Source organism: Anolis sagrei, chromosome 1, assembly GCF_037176765.1.
Source record: "Anolis sagrei isolate rAnoSag1 chromosome 1, rAnoSag1.mat, whole genome shotgun sequence".
NCBI lineage: Eukaryota > Metazoa > Chordata > Lepidosauria > Squamata > Dactyloidae > Anolis > Anolis sagrei.
The window spans coordinates 317814573-317833778 of record NC_090021.1 but is presented as its reverse complement, the minus strand read 5'-3'; the positions used below and the strand labels follow the sequence as shown (position 1 = coordinate 317833778).

General features: G+C 45.1%; 1 protein-coding gene across 1 annotated transcript; it reads left to right on the top strand.

Annotated features, from left to right (window-relative positions):
* Window positions 1-314: 314 nt before the first annotated feature.
* GSC (goosecoid homeobox) lies at window positions 315-18633 on the top strand. Its single transcript, XM_060756071.2, has 3 exons — window positions 315-999; window positions 12456-12715; window positions 18275-18633. Exons 1-3 carry the CDS (start codon window positions 573-575, stop codon window positions 18425-18427), a joined length of 840 nt encoding a protein of 279 aa, XP_060612054.2. The 5' UTR covers window positions 315-572; the 3' UTR covers window positions 18428-18633.
* Window positions 18634-19206: the final 573 nt, after the last annotated feature.

Sequence of the window (19206 nt, the reverse complement as noted above, 5' to 3'; positions counted from 1 at the left end):
AGAAGCAGAAGAAGAGGAAACAGGAGAAGAGGGAGGAGGAATAGAGGAGGAGGAGAGGAAAAAGCAGAAGGAGAGGAAACAGGAATAGAAGAGGGAGGAGGAGGAGAAGGAGAAGGAAACAGGAGGAGAAGAGGAAGAAGGAGAGGGAGGAGGAGGAGAGGGAGAAGGAGAAGAGGGAGAAGCAGAAGGAGAGGACTCTGGAAGAGAAGAAGGAAGAGGAGGAGAAGCGGAAAAGGTGGAGAAGGAGGAGCAGAAGAGGAGGAGGGGGAGAAGTGGAGGAGGGGGAGAAGGACTCAGCCGAAGGAGGATCCCCCCCCCTCTCTCTCTCTTTTGGGAAAAGAAGGAGAGGCACGGCTGAGTGGCAGGCTCGCCCCCTCCCCTCCAGCCTCCCTCCCAAATAAACCAGGTCCTCGGAGCCTCCTGAAAAACCTCATTCCCTTCTTCGGGGAGCCGCCGAGGCGCACAGCGGAGCACCCGCGCCTTCCTCCTCCTCCTCCTTCTCCTCGTCTCCTTCTCCCGAGCCCCGACTCCGCTTGCCTGCCTCCCTCGGTCCGGGCTCCGGGGCGGGGGGGATGCCTGCGGGCATGTTCAGCATCGACAACATCTTGGCGGCGCGTCCCCGGTGCAAGGAGGCGGCGGGGCACCCCCTGGCAGCCCCTCAAGCGTCGCCCAGCGCCGTCCCTCCGCCGCCCCCTCCACCCGCGGTGCTCTTCTCGACCGGCCTCCACGGAGGGGACTCGCTCTACGCCTCGGCGGCCAGCAGCGGAGGGGCAGGCGGCAACGGGGGCGGCGGGCCCGGAGGAGACTTCGGCACCAGCTACTACGCGCGGGCCGTGGCGCCGGCGTCCAACCTGGCGGCCTTGGGCGGCTCTCGCCTGGGAGGCTACAGCAGCTACTACTACGGGCAGCTTCACGTCCAGGCCTCGCCCGTGGGGCCCTCCTGCTGCGGGGCCGTCCAGCCCTTGGGCGCCCAGCAGTGCTCCTGCGTCCCCGGCACAGGTAGGCAGGCAGGCAGGGAAGGGCATCCAGGCGCGCAGCCACCACGGCAAAAGCGAGAGACACTCTCTCAGCCTTGTAGGGAGGGAAGTGGGAGTTAGCGTGGGCTGCGCCGAGAGAAGTCATGCAGCACGGCCAGGGCTCAAGGCTTTGGAAAGCTAGGAGTTGTCGTTTGAGGAGGCTCCAGCCCTCTTTGGAAGAGAAAGAAGGCGAAAGATGTTGAGAAAATGCCACTCTCACAGAGTCACAGCGTTGAGACATAGCAATTAAAGTGGTGTGAAACTGTGTTATATTTCAGTGTAGATAAGCCCCTGGTTTGAGCGTTGGTCCGACGCGGAAGCCAATGTGGTGAGTTGGCCATACTCATCCGCTTCCAGCAAACTGGCAGAAGTTGGGGAGGACTTGGGAGAAGTCTCATACTGTCGTATTGACGCAGTTCGACATCACTTTAACTGCTATTAATGCTGCTATTAGTGCTATTTCAGGGACCTATTTAACTGCTATTAATGCTATTTCAGGGACCTTCCACACAGCCCTAAATCCCAGAATATCAAGGCAGAAAATTCCACATTATCTGCTTTGAACTGGAATATATGGCAGTGTGGACTCAGATAATCCAGTTCAAAGCAGACAATGTGGGATTTCCCGCCTCGATATTCTGGGATATAAGGTTGTGTGGAAGGGCTCACAGTTTTACCAGTTTTGTAGCCTTCTCTGGCCCAGGCCTCTTCCACACAGCTGAATAAAATCCCACATTTTCTGCTTTGAACTGGGATATATGACAGTGTGGACTGGATTATATGAGTCCACACTGCCAGATAATCTGGGATAAAAAGAAGACCTTGGATCCGTTCCTGGGATATAGAACCTGTCTATAGGCCCCTTCCAGGCAGCTGTATAAAATCCCACGTTACCTGCTTTCAATTGGGATATATGGCAGTGTAGACTCAGATAATCCAAAGCAGATATTGTGGGATTTTCTGCCTTGATATTCCGGGTTATATGACTGTGTGGAAGGGCCTCAAGAGTACTAGTGCCTCACCAAACTGCAACTCTCATGATTCCATAGCCTTGAGCCACGCAGTTCAAGTGTTGTGAAGCTGGGCTAATTCTCCAGTGTAGGTGTAACTTTGAAGACACACAGAAAAATAGGAAGACAGAAAGTTGGGAAAGTCGGAGGACTTTCCCAACTTTCCTCCTTAATAAATATTGTCTAGGGAATCTCCATAAATTGGGCCTCAAATCACTCCTAACTTAATGACGTCTAAATGCATTTCATCAGTTTTTCATAGGCAAGGAGTACTCAGAGATGCTTTGTGCCATTTCCTTGCTCTAAAATATAGGTGTTGTTAGTGTCCCATCCAAGTCCTCAACAGGGCTGACTGTGCTTAGCTTCCAAGAGCAGATGGGATTTGGTGCCTTATAGGGTGTAACAACAATTCAACTTGAAGAAGTTTTAAAAATTCATGCCTCCATATGTGAGACTGAGGTCCCTTTCACACTTGCTGGTTATCTCAGTTTGAATGCATTTTGACAGTTTCATACTATGAGATCCTGGGATCTGTAGTTTAGTGAAGTACTGTTGGTCTCAAATACATAGTTCTAATTAACTGTAAAGCTACAAAGTGCAAAAATTCATAGGATGGAGAGGGAAAATTAAAATGCTACAATTGAAGAGCGTGGAAGAGACCTAAGAAAAAGAAGAAGCTTAAACCTTGGTGGACTCTGGTCCACTTCATCAAATGCATCAAATTACAAAAAAATAAATAAAATAAAATAAAATAAAATCTTGGTGAGTCTCAATAGGCCCACAGAGGTTTTTTTTCACATCTTCTAAATTCCAACACATCTTTAGACCCCTAACATCCATTGTTGAGCTATGGATTAACACAGAGATGAATCCCATTGAGTCAATGGGTCTGCTTTAATTGTGAGTTAAATGGGTCTGGAGACATTTGGAGCAAGCTCTTCATTGGATAACACAGCCCAATTTTAAAAATCTTTATATTTTATTTTTTAGGTCTATTTCTGGGGTTATTTGGGTCTCTGAATCAGAAAATTGCATTGGATAGACTGCATCAACTCTAGTTATTATGGTTTGCTATGGGAGAGGATATGGCACCTGGTAGATGGCATATGTGCTGCATCTCAAAAACTAGAGCTGATAAGTGAAAACTGGTGCAATTTTTGGAATCAGCAGGTCAGGTATCCCCAGAAACAAAATAAAAAATTGAGTGAGTAAATGTGTGTTGGCCAGTGTCATTCCTTATACTTTGGAAACCAAGCAAAGGCCAGGAAGTATAGGAAGACCTAGCTCTACCATAAGACAGAATGTGGCAGATTCCTCTGCTGATTGTGTTAGAATTGTAGTTTAGAGAGGAACCAATAGTATATAGCAGAGAAGTCTAAAGATCTTGTAAAACTATAACTCCCATGATTCTATAGCATTGAGCCATGGCAGTTAGTGCCAAATTGCATTAATTCTACAATGTGGATGCCCACTTGGAGTTTTGTCCAGCAGCACAGAGCTTAAAGTGGCTTTTTTGGAGGTGGAGGGGGTACAACTCTCTGAATCTCCCCCAGGTCAAAACAATTGACATTGCTAAATAACCCTTCCTTGTAGTTTTTAGTGCCACAGAGAGGATGGAGTCAGACACTTGTTGGAGTGTCTGTCTATGATGGCAAAGGGTGCGTCTACACTGTAAAATGAATGCAGTTTGACATCACTTATACTGTCATGCCTCAATGTTATGGAATTGTGGGAGTTTTGATCTTTCACTTTCTCTACCAAAGGGTGTTGCTGTCTGGATTTCACTGTAGATGCACCAAAGTCTAGGATTATATGGTTTTGGCGATGTTTGGCACCAAGAGTTGCTCCCAATTAGGCAGAAAATTGCATTGAGAAGGATGCCACAAGATGCTGGTTGTTAACGCAGCTACAACCTGCTAGCTAGGCGCATCTATATCTTCTATATACATAAAAATGTAATGTTTGTTTGTGGGATTAACATAACTCAAAAACCACTGGATGCATTGACACCAAATTTGGACACAATACACTTATTAGGCTAACAAGTGACCATCACTCATAAAACACTGAAAAACACAGCAAAAGAGACTTAAAAGCCAAAAAATAAAAAATACATTACAACGCATGCACAAAACCACATATATACACACATACACATACACACACACACACAAAACACATATACACAGACTGGGCCACAGCAACGGTGGCAGGGGACAGCTAGTCTATATAAATAAAAATGTAATGTTTGTTTGTGGGATTAACATAACTCAAAAACCACTGGACGAATTGACATCAAATTTGGACACAGTACACCTAACAGTCCAACAAGTGTCCATCCCTCCTAAACACACACACAAAACCTCAGCAGAACAGACTTAAAAACCCAAAAACACACATTATACATACATTCCTATACATATACACATGCACACATTCATACACACACACACACACATATATATACACACACACACACACAAATATACACATAGCCACACACATACATACACACATATATACATATACACATGTACACACAACTATGCATATATACACACATATACATATACACATGCATAGATACATGCACACTTGCATCTATACATATACACATGCACACAAACATATACATATACACATACATACACACATATATACACACAAATATGCATATAGACAAGCACACACATATACACAATGTGCATGTACACATATATATACACCCACATATATACACCCACATATATACACCCATATATATATATATATATATATATATATATATATACACACACACACACACACACACACACACACAACACATATACACATAAATATATACACAAACAAAACACATATACACAGTTTGGGTCACAGCGACGCGTGGCAGGGGATGACTAGTATAATAATAATAATAATAATAATAATAATAATAATAATAATAATAATTGATTTAATGCAGCTTAATGGCCATGGTTCAACGTGAATGAATTCTGGGATGTATAGTTTGGTACAAAAATATAAAGAACTTGTACAACTACAGCTCCCACGATACCATAGCACTGAACCAGGACAGATGAACTGGAGTGTGACTGAAAGTGGATCCATGGAGTGAGGAATGTTAATGGAGAAATATGTTTCATATCTAAATCCACGGGTTTATTAATAGTACAAATAAAGTTTCCCCTAGATAATTGGGTTCAGCTGTAAACAACAGAGTGTCAAAGGCAAATCCCTAGCAAGGTAGCAGGACCCCCTGAATTGGGGGGGGGGGGTTAAACATTGGCAAATAGTTTAGCAATTGCAGGGACTTTGAGTGGAACTAATTTCCCCACTCCATTGTTATTTAATAGAAGACTCTTAGGCTGGATCTACCCTGCCCTATATCCTAGGATCTGATCCCAGATTATCTGCTTATCCCAGATTATCTAGTAGAGTAGACTCATATAATCCAATTCAAAGCAGTTTAGTTTTTTTGCGTTTGGTGAGGCACCTGTCCACTTCAACAGAGAAAGCTACAGTCCCATTGGGGAGATAGGGTGGTCTACAAAAATTATTATTATTATTATTATTATTATTATTATTATTCTGACACAAAAGCACAGTATGTCACAGCAAACGAAATCCATATGCTGGAGTTCATATCATTATATACGCATCATCATCATCATCATCATCATCAATAATAATAATAATAATAATAATAATCACAGACCTTGCAAAAGTACAACTCCCATGACTACAGGGCATTACCCCATGGCAATTAAAAATGGTGTCAAACTGCATCCATTCTACAATGTGGCTGCACCCTTAGTGTAACTCTTTGTCAAGTAAATGTACATAGAATATACAGTACTACAGACAGCCATAGTTATTTTCTTTTTGTGGTGGTGGGAGGTTTTAGAAAGTATCTTAATATTTCTCAGACAGACTGGAAATGCTTGAGGAGACTCAGACCTTTTCTACACTCCCAGATAAAATCCAGATTATCTGCTTTGAACTATATTATGTGGCAGTGTAGACTCGTATAATCCAGTTCAAAGCAGAGAATGTGGATTATCTGCTTTGATAATCTGGATTATATGGCGGTGTAGAAGGGTCCTCAGATACCTAGAATTCTCCTTCATTTTTCAGCATATTGGAAGGATGCTCAACTTTACAAGTCTAGCCTCGGAAGGATCTAATTCTGGGGTTCAGTTTCCCCAAGAGATGTATTCTCTAATCCATATGTATATGAAAATAAAAAATCGCAGCTTATCCAGACACGTTTAATACTGCCATATGGTAAAATTAAGGCAGTTTGACACCACTTCAACTAGGAGCCCCCAGTGGGGCAATAGGTTAAACCCTTGTGCTGGCAGGACTGCTGAGCAAATGTCGGCTGGTTCTAATCCGGAGAGCAGGGTGAGCTCCCGTCTGTCAGCTCCAGCTTCTCTTGCGGGGACATGAGAGAAGCCTCCCACAAGATGGTAAAACATCCAGGCGTCCCCTAGGCAATGCCCTTGCAGACGGCAAATTATCTCACACCAGAAGCGACTTGCAGTTTTTCAAGTCGCTCCTGACACGAAAAAAACAAAACACTTTAACTCACATAGCTAAATGCTATGGGCTCCAGTGAGATGTAGTTTGGTGAGGCATCATCACTCTCTGGCAGAGAAGGCCCAAGGCCTTGTAAAACTACAGCTCCCAGGATGCCATAACATTGATCTGTGGCAATGGTGTCCAAGTGTAGAGGTGGGGTTTAGTTCTAAGTCCAACGAGTGTTTTGTGAAACTCGAATTTGACTAAATGGAACTTCCCGGAAATGGGTTTGAGAACTGGATCTAAACCTCTCGTTTCCAATAAAACAAATGGATCCGTGCTTGGGGCAGAACGGGCTTGAAATGGGAGGGAAGGAGTGGAGTCGATTTGAAAAAACAAAAAAACAAACGCTCATCCTAAAATGATTAAATTAAGACCAAAGTAAATATGAAGCTGGGCTGCTCTGAGTTTTCCTCCACGTTCCAGAAGCATTCTCTCCTGACGTTTCGCCCACATCTATGGCATGCGTCCTTGAGGTTGTGAGGTCTGTTGGAAACTTGGAAAATTGGGTTTATATATCTGTGGAATGTCCAGGGTGGGAGAAAGAACTCTTATCTGCTTGGGGATGCCTGCCATAGATGTGGGCGAAACGTCAGGAGAGAATGCTTCTGGAACATGGCCATATAGCCCGGAAAACTCACGGCAACCCAGTGATTCCGCTGTGAAAGCCTTTGGCAACACACGTTAAATGAGACGCATTTGAAAACAATAGGGTTAGTAGTGAGTTCTAGAAATTACCCAAAAGAAATACTCCTTTTTAATACAACAGGATTTTGCTATAGGTTTCTGTATCTTCAGAAACTCAGCAGAATTCCAAGCAATAATCCTCCCAATTTAATATTTTTTTCGGGTCAGGAGCGACTTGAGAAACTGCAAGGCGCTTCTGGTTTGAGAGAATTGGCCGTCTGTAAGGATGTGTTGGTGTTTTACCATCCTTGTGGGAGACTTCTCTCATGTCCCCACAATGGGGAGCTGGAGCTGACAGAGGGAGCTCATTTGCGCTCTGTAAGGACGTTGCCCAGATGTGTTGGTGTTGTACCATCCTTGTGGGAGACTTCTCTCATGTCCCCACATGGGGAGCTGGAGCTGACAGAGGGAGCTCAGTCGCGCTCTTCCCAGATTCGAACTGTGCCATGGTGGATCCTATCTTCCCAACTTAATAATACTTTGTTTATATTCCGCTCAGGGTGGATTGCAACGCACACAGATAGGCAAACACCCCATGCCTTTAATACAGCGAAATAACAAATGACACACACACACATTCCCAAACAAAGGCAAAGGCTTCCCCTTTCATCTCCGGCTTCTACTTTCACGTTTTACTTTCGTTATTATATAGTAAGTATATAAAATAGAGAATTCGGTGTTCCCTTTCCTGAGTTGAAGTGAGATTTATTATTTCAGGATGTAGTGCCTTGCAGTCTGGATGTTAACTTCCAAAACAAGAAAAGCTGTAGATTTCTACTCAGAAATCAGTTTTTAATTCGATTAGTCATTTGCACGAATATTCTTTCCGACTTTTTGGTATTTTTCTAATTGAGGTTTTGACATTCTCAGTGACTTTTTTGGGACCAGGGGCGCAGTTTGACACCACTTTAACTGCCATGAACTCAGTGCTGTGGAATTCTGGGAATCGTACTTTGGTGAGGCACAAGAGAAGTTTGAAGACCTTGTGAAACTACAACTCCCAGAACTCCATATCACTGAGCAGTTAAAGTGGTGTCAATGTCAAACTGCATTGTTTCTACCCACCTTCTCCAAAGTGGACGAACACTTGAGAACCGCCCTCCAGTAAAGTAACTGGGTTGTTGTGAGTTTTTCGGGTTCCAGAAGCATTCTCTTCTGACGTTTCACCTGCATCTATGGCAGGCATTCTCAAAGGTTGTGAGGTCTGTTGGAAACTAGGAAAATGGGATTTATATGTCTGTGGAAGGTCTGGAGAAAGAAGTTTTGTCTGCTTGAGGTAGGTGGGAATGTTGCAATTGGCCACCTTGATTAGCATTTAATGGCCTAGCAGTTTCAAGGTCTGTATTCTTACTGCTTTTGCAGAATTTGGAGAAATCTCTGAAAATGATCTTTGCTTCAGAAAGAAAGCTGGTCCCATGGTTGGCAGAGGTGGAATAGAGTCTCCATCTCTGGAGGAAACTAGGCTAATAATAATAATAATAATAATAATAATAATGCTTTATTTATACCCTTCCACCATCTCCCCAAGGGGACTCTGGGCGGTTTACATGAGGCCAAGCCCAGCAGTATAGTAAAACAATATAACACAAGAACACAACAGAAAATAAGAAAATAAAAAATAAAATAAAATACAAAAATCAATATAAATAAACAGGACAATATAAAGTCAAAACATTAAAAGACAGGAAGTGGGGTTTATATATCTGTGGCATGTCCAGGGTGGGAGATATATAAACCCAATTTTCCTAGTTTCCAACAGACCTCACAACTTCTGAGGATGCCTTCCATAGATGCAGGCGAAACGTCAGGAGAGAATGCTTCTGGAACATGAAATGGGAGGGAAGGAGTGGAGTCGATTTGAAAAAAAAAACTCATCCTAAAATGATTTAATTAGGACCAAAGTAAATATGAAGCTGGGCTGCTCTGAGTTTTCCTTCACGTTTCAGAAGCATTCTCTCCTGACGTTTCGCCCACATCTATGGCAGGCATCCTTGAGGTTGTGAGGTCTGCTGGACACTAGGAAAATTGGGTTTATACATCCGTGGAATGTTCGGGGTGGGAGAAATAACTCTTTTGTGCTTGGGGATGCCTGCCATAAATGTGGGCGAAACGTCAGGAGAGAATGCTTCTGGAACATGGCCATACAGCCCGGAAAACGCACGACAACCCAGTGATTCCGGCTATGAAAGCATTCGACAGTACAAAGTAACTAACTTTCCCCAACTCTGAGAAGGTTGTTTTTCTTGCCCGCCGTCGGGCTATCCCTGGTTTTCTTTCCTTTCTCTTTTTAGGCAATTCATTTTATGAGCTGGTAGGCTATATTTCCGAGGAAGGAACTGGCAAAACCACTTCTGCCTAAGGAAAAACCTATTAAATTCATGGGGTCGCCATAAATTGACAGGGAGGCAATTGGAAGGCGCGCACACTTTACGCACACGCGGGTTTTCCCCTCTCCAGCCCTCCTTAAAGGCAACCCAAGTTTCATTTTGAACTCCTTCGGATATAGTGTGGTTTGGACGCAGATTGGGACAACCGTATTAGGAAATAACCTGAAAATATATGGGATTTCTCCAGGGCGGATTGGAAATACCGGCAAATGTCGGCTTCTCTAATTTCCGTGGTTGATCAATCTAAATCGCAGCTGGATTATTCTGGATGAAGTAGATTTTTGGTGATGGGAATTTTATTGGTGCCTCGCTCTATGTTTAGCATTAAATGGAGTTCAACGCCACTTATACAGCCGTGGTTCAAACATAGGGGAATGCAGGGATTTGTAGTTTAATGAGCCGCCAGCGGGCATGGTTCAAGACCTTGTCAAACTACATATCCCATGGTTGCGTAGCATTAAACCATGGCAACTGAAGTGCTGTCAAACTGCATCCATTCTGTGCTTTCCCGAAGAAACCACATCTGAAGTGTGTGTAGTTTGGGCCGTCTATGTTTTGATTGCAACTCCCACCCTATGGTCGGAGATTGTGGGAGATGTAGTTTATATCCTCCAAACGTTATTATTAGGTAAAGGTAAAAGTCCCCCCCCCCCCGACATTAAGTCTAAGCTTGTCCAACTCTGGGGTGTGGTGCTCATCTCCATTTTTAAGCCGAAGAGCCAGCGTTGTCCATAGACACCTCCAAGGTCATGTGGCCGGCATGACTGCATGGAGCGCCCTTACCTTCCTCCCAGAGCGGTACCTATTGATCTACTCACATTTGCAAGTTTTCGAACTGCTAGGTTGGCAGAAGCTGGGGCTGACAGCGGAAGCTCACGCTGCTTCCCGGATTCGAAGCTGCGACCTTTGGGTCAACAAGCTCAGCAGCTTAGCGCTTTAACCCACTGTTAATATTATATAATATATATCATATTAATATATATTATTATATTAGTATATGCAAAGACTCTAGCACAAAAGGCAGTCCCATTGGTGGTCAGCACACTGGGTGCAGTCCCTAAAGACCTTGGCTTGCATTTAAAAATAATCCACGCTGACAAAATTACCAGCTGCCAGCTGCAGAAGGCCACCCTACTGGGTCTGCAGGAATTATTCGCCATCGCCATACATCACGCAGTCCTAGACACTTGGGAAGTGTCCGAGTGTGATCAAATACAAAAGTCAGCATAGTGATCTTGTTTGCTGTGTAATAATCTTGTTCTCTATCTATTATTATTATTATTATGTTTATTATGTTTATTATGTTTATTATTTTATTTGTTACCACCCTCTCTTCAGGGCTTGAGTCGAGGTAAAAGTTTGAACTGCATTGGGGTAAAAGTGGTCAGTGTAGACCCATTTAATTTAATGTGATAAATCCTACCCCACTTAAAACATAGGTAAAACATAAGCGTTAAAATATAGGGTGAGACAAAAGTCACAAAGGAGTTCCCATATTTCATAACTCTTTTTTTTCTTTTGCTTTTAGACTGGATCGTCACTGTCCTATATCCCAGAATCTGATTCCAGAATATCTGCTTTGAATTGGATTATATGAGTCTCCACTGCCATCTAATCTGGGATTAGAAGACTCTGGGATAAGATCCTGGGATGTAGGGCCTTAGGTTGGATCTACACTATCATATAATCCGGATTATCAAATCAGATCATCCACATTTTCTGCATGGAACCAGATTATATGAGTCTACACAGTCATGTAATCCAGTTCAAAGCAGATGATCTGGGATTTATACGGCCCTGTAGATCCAGCCTTAGTTTACAATACCATAGCATCATATGCCTTATAGAGGGTGGGTCAAAAAGTTTTGCCTCCTGTGTCATAGAAACGTTATGAATGAACCTATATCAGCAGAAGTTGCGCCATATCATAGCCTAACTGTCCTCTACGTAGAGCAACCCTTCAATCTAGTCACCATCAATGTGTACACATTTGCAGTATGGTTTAATCCAGGCTTCAAAGCCATTTTGGAAAAATTCAGGGTTTTGCTTCCTGACCCAGTTGTCTTTCAGAATTCCAAACAGGTAAAAGTCCATTCAAACTACAAAAAAGGAGATTCCATCTGAACATTAGGAAGAACCGTGAGAGCTGTTTAGCAGTGGAACTCTCTGCCCCGGAGTGTGGTGGAGACTCCTTCTTTGGAGGTTTATAAACAGAGGCTGGATGGCCATCTGTCGGGGGTGTTTTGAATGCAATTTTCCTGCTTCTTGGCAGGGGGTTGGACTGGATGGCCCACGAGGTCTCTTCCAACTCTGTGATTCTATGATTCCTATAGACATCCTTCATGCGAGGATGGATTCCCTTAGGTGCACAACCTTCTTTTGCCAGAAATTCAATGATGACTCTTTCTTTTAGCTTCAGATTCATGGATCTAATAGTCAATATGAAAAAGAAATGACTAGATAAGTAGAGTAAGGTTACCTCTATCATATCATGCATAGATAGCCCAGTAGCTGTGAAAGAACTAAAAGTTAGAGCGATGGAGGCATTACTTTTTGACCCACCCTGACGTCCAATATCATAGCATTATATACAGTATGTATAGGGACTTCGGACATGTCTGTGCAATGAAAGGTATAGAACAAAGATGCTTCTCTCCAAAGGTGAGTGAGTCGTGGGCTCCGTCTCCCAGGCCTTTCCATAACGGGGCCTTTCCACGGGCGCTTTTCTCTTTCTCCATCCCTCTATCCCTCCCTCTTGGGGTCTCCTCCAGGCTACGAAGGGACGGGCTCGGTCCTGATGTCCCCGGTCCCGCACCAGATGCTGCCCTACATGAACGTGGGCACCTTGTCCCGGACTGAGTTGCAGTTACTGAACCAGCTTCACTGCCGGAGGAAAAGGAGGCACCGGACCATCTTCACCGACGAGCAGCTGGAGGCCCTGGAGAACCTCTTCCAGGAGACCAAATACCCCGACGTGGGCACCAGGGAGCAGCTGGCCAGGAGGGTCCACCTCCGGGAGGAGAAAGTGGAGGTGAGAGGAAGGGAAGCTGGTCCTACCAAGGCTTTGCCGAAAGACGCAGGACGGGGTTCTTTCTGGCCAGTGCTGGGCATTGGGAGGAAGAGTGCAGTGAATCAGAGAGTTGGAAGAGACCCCGAGGGCCATCCGGTTCAACCCAATGGCATGCAGGAAAATACAGTTAAAGCATTACTGACAGAGGGCCATCCAGAGGAGTCTCCACCAGACTCTACTGCCAAACAGCGCTTACCCTCATAATAATAATAATAATAATAATAATAATAATAATAATAATAATATTTATTATTATTATTATTATTATTATTATTATTGGCCCACTGGTAGCGCAGCGGGTTCACCCTCCTCTCGAATCCAGAGAGCGGGGTGAGCTCCCGGTGTTAGGCCCAGCTTCTGCCAACCTAGCAGTTCGAAAACGTGCAAATGTGAGTAGATCAATAGGTACCACTTCTGGAAGGTAGGACACCGGCTCTTCGGCTTAGAAATGGAGATGAGCACCGCCCCACAGAGGCAGACTTTGTTGTTCATTCGTTCAGTCGTTTCCAACTCTTCGTGACTTCATGGACCAGTCCACGCCAGAGCTCCCTGTCGGTCGTCACCACCCCCAGCTCCTTCAAAGTCAATCCAATCACTTCAAGGATCCCATCCATCCATCTTGCCCTTGGTCGGCCCCTCTTCATTTTCCTTCTATTTCCCCCCAGCATCATTGTCTTCTCTAAGCTTTCCTTTCTTCTCATGATGTGGCCAAAGTACTTCATCTTGGCCTCTACTATTCTTCCCTCCAATGAGCAGTAAGGCTTTATTTCTTGAAGTATGGATCTTCTCGCTGTCCAACAACCATGCCACAGAGTCAGAGGAGATTAGACTTAATGCCAGGGGGAACTTTTACCTACTTAAAAATATAATTTCAATACTCCTGACCTCACATACTTGGGGGAAAGCATACACTATAAGAGGATTTAAAGATGACACTGGAAAGACTCTGACACAAGTCAGTAAAGCTCGTCCCAGTGGTGATAGACACACTGGGAGCAGTAACTTAAGACCTTGGCCTGCACTTAAAAACAATCTGAGCTGACAAAATTACCATCTGTCAGCTGCAAAAGGTCACCCTACTTGGATCTGCAGGATACATCACACAGTCCTAGACACTTGGGAAGCGTCCGGATGTGGGATCAAATACAATAGTGCTCTTGTTTGCTGTATACTAATCTTGTGTGTCTAACAACAACAACACTTTGTGTTCTGCTCTATGTCCCTGAGAGGACTCAGGGTGGATTCCAGTATATACAGACACAGGCAAACTTTCAGTGCCTAAAAACAACGCAGAGGCCTACTCACATTTGCATGTTTTCGAACTGCTAGGTTAGCAGGAGCTGGGGCTAACAGTGGGAGCTCACCCCCATTGTGCTGTGTCTAGTCTCCAGAGCAGCAAAAAAAAAAAAAAAAAAACAATAACAGCTAACCTCCTCCTCAATTCGACATCTTTTCAAAAATGTGAACATTATTCTCATGTCTCTTCTTAACCTCGGAGTCTCCAGGGTAAACATACCCAGCTCTGTAAGGTGCTCCTCTCAGGCCCTGATTTCAAAACTTTGGGCCATTTTGATTGCTCTTCTTTGGACATATTCTAGCTTGTCAACATCGCTCTTGAATTGCAGTGCCCAGAACTGAACACAGTGTTATTCCAAGTGAGGTCTGATCAAAGCAGAATGGTGTAGGACTATGACTTCTTTGGATCTTCACATTATACTTCTGTTGACACTCCACTGACATAGCCTAGAATCTCATTGGCTTTTGAATGTGTTGCATCACACTGTTGACTCATGTTCAACTAGGTCCACTAAGGGCCCTTCCAGATAGGCCCCATATCTCAGGCTCTGATCCCAGGCTTTCTGTTTATCCCAGATTGTCTAGCAGTTTATCATCCAGTTTAAAACAGAAAACCTGGGATCAGATCCTGGGATATAGGCCCTGTCTAGAAGGGTTATAAGACTCCTAGATCCCTTGCACTTGAACTGTTTTCAAGCCAGGTGTTGCCCATCCTATATCTGTGCATTTATTCATTTGTATTTCCAAAGTGTAGTACCATATACATTTCTCCCTGCCTGAAAGCCATTTGGTTAGTTTTGGCCCAGCTCTAAGGTAATCAGAGCTGTAGGACAATGAATCCCAAATTCTGATCTTCCAGGTGTTTGGGGCTTTAACCCCAAAATCCTGGGCCTTAGCCAAGGCTCACAAAATCTGGGATCTACATTCCTGGAAAGCTAGAGCTGGGGAAATAACACTGCTCATTGCTATGGAATTGTGGAAGTTGTAGTTTTACAAGGTCTTTAGCCTTTTTTGCCAAAGAGGGTTGAGACCTCACCCAATTACAACAGCAGTTAAAGTGGAGTCAAATGGCATTAATTCGGGCATGGGCAATCTTTGTTGCGCATCAGCATATTTTACTCAGCACCCAAAGTCCAAATGCAATAGATTCACAGATCAGAGTAAAAATGAACAGAAAAATCTTTACTCTTTACTCAGTAGAGATGAAACATAATGTTGCATACAAAAATAAAACAATGCAAGAAACTTACATAGTCCACAAAATAAGGCATCTTCATCTTACATCAAATGAGAGAGTAAAAATAAACCTTGAGTAAATAGCTATTCCATCACAGCCTCCTTCAGAGTAGCTTCTCCATGCTGCTCCCCAGAGCAAAGCCTTTGAGCATAGATCTCCTCAGAGGAAAAGCTCTCCAGCACCCACACCACACTATTCTAAAAAAAACCCATACAGATATACCCAATTGAGTGTGGCCCAATCTTGCTGGTTGACCTACATTCCCAGCTGCATAAGATAATTAATACCATAAGGTTTTTCTTCAACACACACACTTGGTCCTGCTATGACTTACCGCAAAAAACTTGAGCCTTCAATGTGTTTTGGACTCCAACTCTCACCTTTCCTAACAGCCTCAGGCCCCTTCCTTTCCCCCCTCAGCCTCTTAAGCTGTAAAGGGCTTGAGGAGGTTAGGAATTGTGGGAGTTGAAGTCCAAAACACCTGGAGGGTCTAAGTTTGCCCACACCTGACTTAGACATTAGAAAGAACTTCTTGGTGTTGAGAGCGGTTGAGGTTGAACGGTGGAATACCTTCCTTCTGCTTCTGCTTTCACTGTGTATTCCAGTATGGCAAGAGGTTGGACTGAATGGTCTTTGGGATCTCTTGCCACTCTATCTTTCTATGATTTTAAGACGAAGACATACTTTCCAACTTGGGGGCCTCATGCTAACACTCCCTGCTAAGAGGACTGGCTGCTCAGTGATAGAAGGAAGGGAAGGAGGAAGGGAAGAGAGAAGGAAGGACAAAAGGGAAGGAAGGGAAAGATGGAAGGAGAAAGAAGGAGAGGGGGAAGGAGGGAGGAAAGAGGGAAGGAAAGACAAAAGGGAAGGACGAAAGGGAAGGAAGAGAAGGATGGAAGAAGAAAGAGGGAGAGGGGGAAGGAGGAAGGGAAGAAAGAAGGAAGGAAGAATGGAAGGGAAGGATGGAAGGAGAAAGAGGGAGAGGGGGGAGGAGGGACGAAAGAGGGAAGGAAAGACAAAAGGGAAGGAAAGGAGGAAGGAAAAAGGGAAGGAAGGAAATAAAGGGAGACCAGGATGGATGAAAGGAAGGGAAGGATAAAGGAAAGAGAGAAGGAAAGGCAAAAGGGAAGAAGGGAAGGATGAAGTGAAGGAGGAAAAAGGAAGTGAAGGAAGAGAAGGATAAAGGAAAGATAAGGAAAGAAAGACAAAAGGGAAGAAAGGAAGGAGAAAGAGAGAGAGAAAGGGAAGGAAAGACGGAAGGGTGGAAGGGAAAGATGGAAGGAGAAAGGGAGGGAGTTAAGGAGGAAGGAAAGACAAAAGGGAGGGAAGGATGAAAGGAAAATATGAAGGAAGGAAGGACGAAAGAGTGGAAGGGAATGGAAGGAGGGAGAAAGTGGGAGAGAAGGAAGTGAGAGGGGAAGGAAAGAAAGAAGGAAATACGAAAGGGAAGGAAGAAAGGAGGAAGAGGGGAGGAGGAAGGAGGGAGTGCTGATGAGAGTGTTGATGTCTCACCAAAGACAAATCCATAGTTCACAGCATTGAGCCGCGGCAGGTAAACTGATCTCGGTATTCCTTCTACAGTGTAGATGATGTACCTCAGCCGCTTCACACTTCTTACGCTCTCCTTTCCTCAAGGCGTGGGCCTCAAAATTTCCACAGTCTCCCATTCACATGTACGTGAATATTTCTGCCGAATAACATGGCGGTGGATTGGGAAAGCGTGGTCATTAAGATGTCAGCACCCACGGCCATCTACATGGGCTGCTTAATGCAGATGGAAGATATCTCGAAAATGCAGACGCAAGATGCATTGTTGGGGGCTTTAAATCGGGATAAGCAAAATCGCAGGGCCTGTATTGCGCATCGAGGTGACTCGAGGTCTTATCTAATGCAGTTTCAGAATGTTCAGGGTGGGAGAAAGAACTCTTGTCTGCTTGAGGCAGGTGTGGATTTTGCAATTGGACACCTTGATTAGCATTGAATGACCTTGCAGCTTCAAAGCCTGGTTGCTTCCTGCCTGGGCCAGCTAACACCTCCCAGCAAAGGAGACCCCTTCACCCCTGGTTGGTTCCTACCTGGATTTCTCAGGCAGGAAGCAACCAGGCTTTGAAACTGCAAGGATATTCAATGCTAATCAAGGTGTCCAATTGCAAAATTCACACCTGCCTCAAGTAGACAAGAGTTCTTTCTCCCACCCTGGACATTCCACAGATATAGAAACCTAACTTGCCTAGTTGCCTATAGACCTCACAACCTCTGAAACGTCAGGAGAGAATGCTTCTAGAACAAGTCTCACAACCTTTGAGGATGCCTGCCATAGATGCAGGCGAAACGTCAGGAGAGAATGCTTCTAGAACATGTCTCACAACCTCTGAGGATGCCTGCCATAGATGCAGACGAAACGTCAGGAGAGAATGCTTCTAGAACAAGTCTCACAACCTCCGAGGATGCCTGCCATGATGCAGGGGAAACGTCAGGAGAGAATGCTTCTAGAACATGGCCATATAGCCCGAAAAACTTACAACCCAGGTGCCTTCTCTTCCTCCCCTGACGCTTTAATCCCGCATGATTTGCTCAGTGCAGCTAATCCTCCCTAGTTAGAATCATAGAATCTTAGAGTTGGAAGAGACCTCATGGGCCATCCAGTCCAACCCCTTGCAGAGCAGCAGGAAAATTGCATTCAAAGCACCTCCGACAGATGGCCATCCATCCTCTATTGAAAAGCTTCCAAAGACGGAGCCTCCACCACACTCCGAGGCAGAGAGTTCCACTGCTGAACAGCTCCCACGGTCAGGAAGTTCTTCCTCATGTTCAGTTGGGAAGGGAGATTCCATCTGCAATTCTGTCTCTATAATGCCGTGGTGTCTCTCCCTATCCTGCGGAGAAGGCACGACTTGAGTGCCTGCAGTTCTTTGGCAGTTCAGTAACGACCCTCTTCTTCTTCCCTCCCGCCCTCCCCTTTCTCTTTCTCTTTCCACCTCTCTCAGGTGTGGTTCAAGAACCGCCGGGCGAAATGGAGGCGCCAGAAGCGCTCTTCCTCGGAGGAGTCGGAGAACGCGCAGAAGTGGAACAAATCCTCCAAAGCGTCCCCGGAGAAGAGGCAGGAGGACGGCAAAAGCGACTTGGACTCGGACAGCTGATAAGACAGGGCGGCTCTCTTGGCCTTGGCTTTCGCCCTTCCCTGAGGAGGCCTGGCCCGGCCCGGCTTGGCCTGAGACAAGGACTTGGGAGTTCGGCCTGGGCAGAAGGAAGGCTCTCCCTCTCCCTCTGCGTCTGTATATAGTGTACATGAACCCCCCCCCCCCCCCCCGAAATAAAAGGTGTCGCGGAAGTGTTTGCACAGGGAGGGATCGTGCCCAAGTTGGATTTCTTTGGCAGCTCATGCAGGCATGGGCAAACTGCATGCCCTCCGGGTGCTTTGGACTTCAATTTCACATCACTTTAACTTTAATGGTGGGTTAAACCACTGAGCTGCTAAACTTGTTGACCGAAAGGTCACAGGTTCGAATCAGGGGAGCGGCGTGAGCTTTCGCTGTCAGCCCCAGCTTCTGTCAACTTAGCAGTTCGAAAACATGCAAATGTGGGTAGATCAATAGGTACCGCTCCGGCGGGAAGGTAACAGCGCGCTCCATGCAGTCATGCCGGCCACATGACCTTGGAGGTGTCTAGGGACAACGCCGGCTCTTCGGCTTAGAAATGGAGATGAGTACCAACCCCCAGAGTCGGTCACGACTGGACTTAACGTCAGGGGAAAACCTTTACCTAACTGCCATGGCATAGCATTGAGCCATAACAGTTAAAGTGTTATCAGTCTGCATTTCATTCTACAGTGCTGAAAGCAACCATGGAGTTGGCCCAATATAGGCTGTTTCTGGATTTGGAGTGATTTTGGAAGTTCCTCCCTGTAAAAGAGGGAAGT

Excerpts from the sequence above, each read along its gene's own strand:
- GSC (XM_060756071.2), top strand. The coding sequence starts at position 573 with ATGCCTGCGGGCATGTTCAGCATCGACAACATCTTGGCGGCGCGTCCC. Across the intron at positions 1,000-12,455 it reads CTCCTGCGTCCCCGGCACAG|GCTACGAAGGGACGGGCTCG; the intron begins GTAGGCAGGCAG and ends GGTCTCCTCCAG. Across the intron at positions 12,716-18,274 it reads TCCGGGAGGAGAAAGTGGAG|GTGTGGTTCAAGAACCGCCG; the intron begins GTGAGAGGAAGG and ends CACCTCTCTCAG.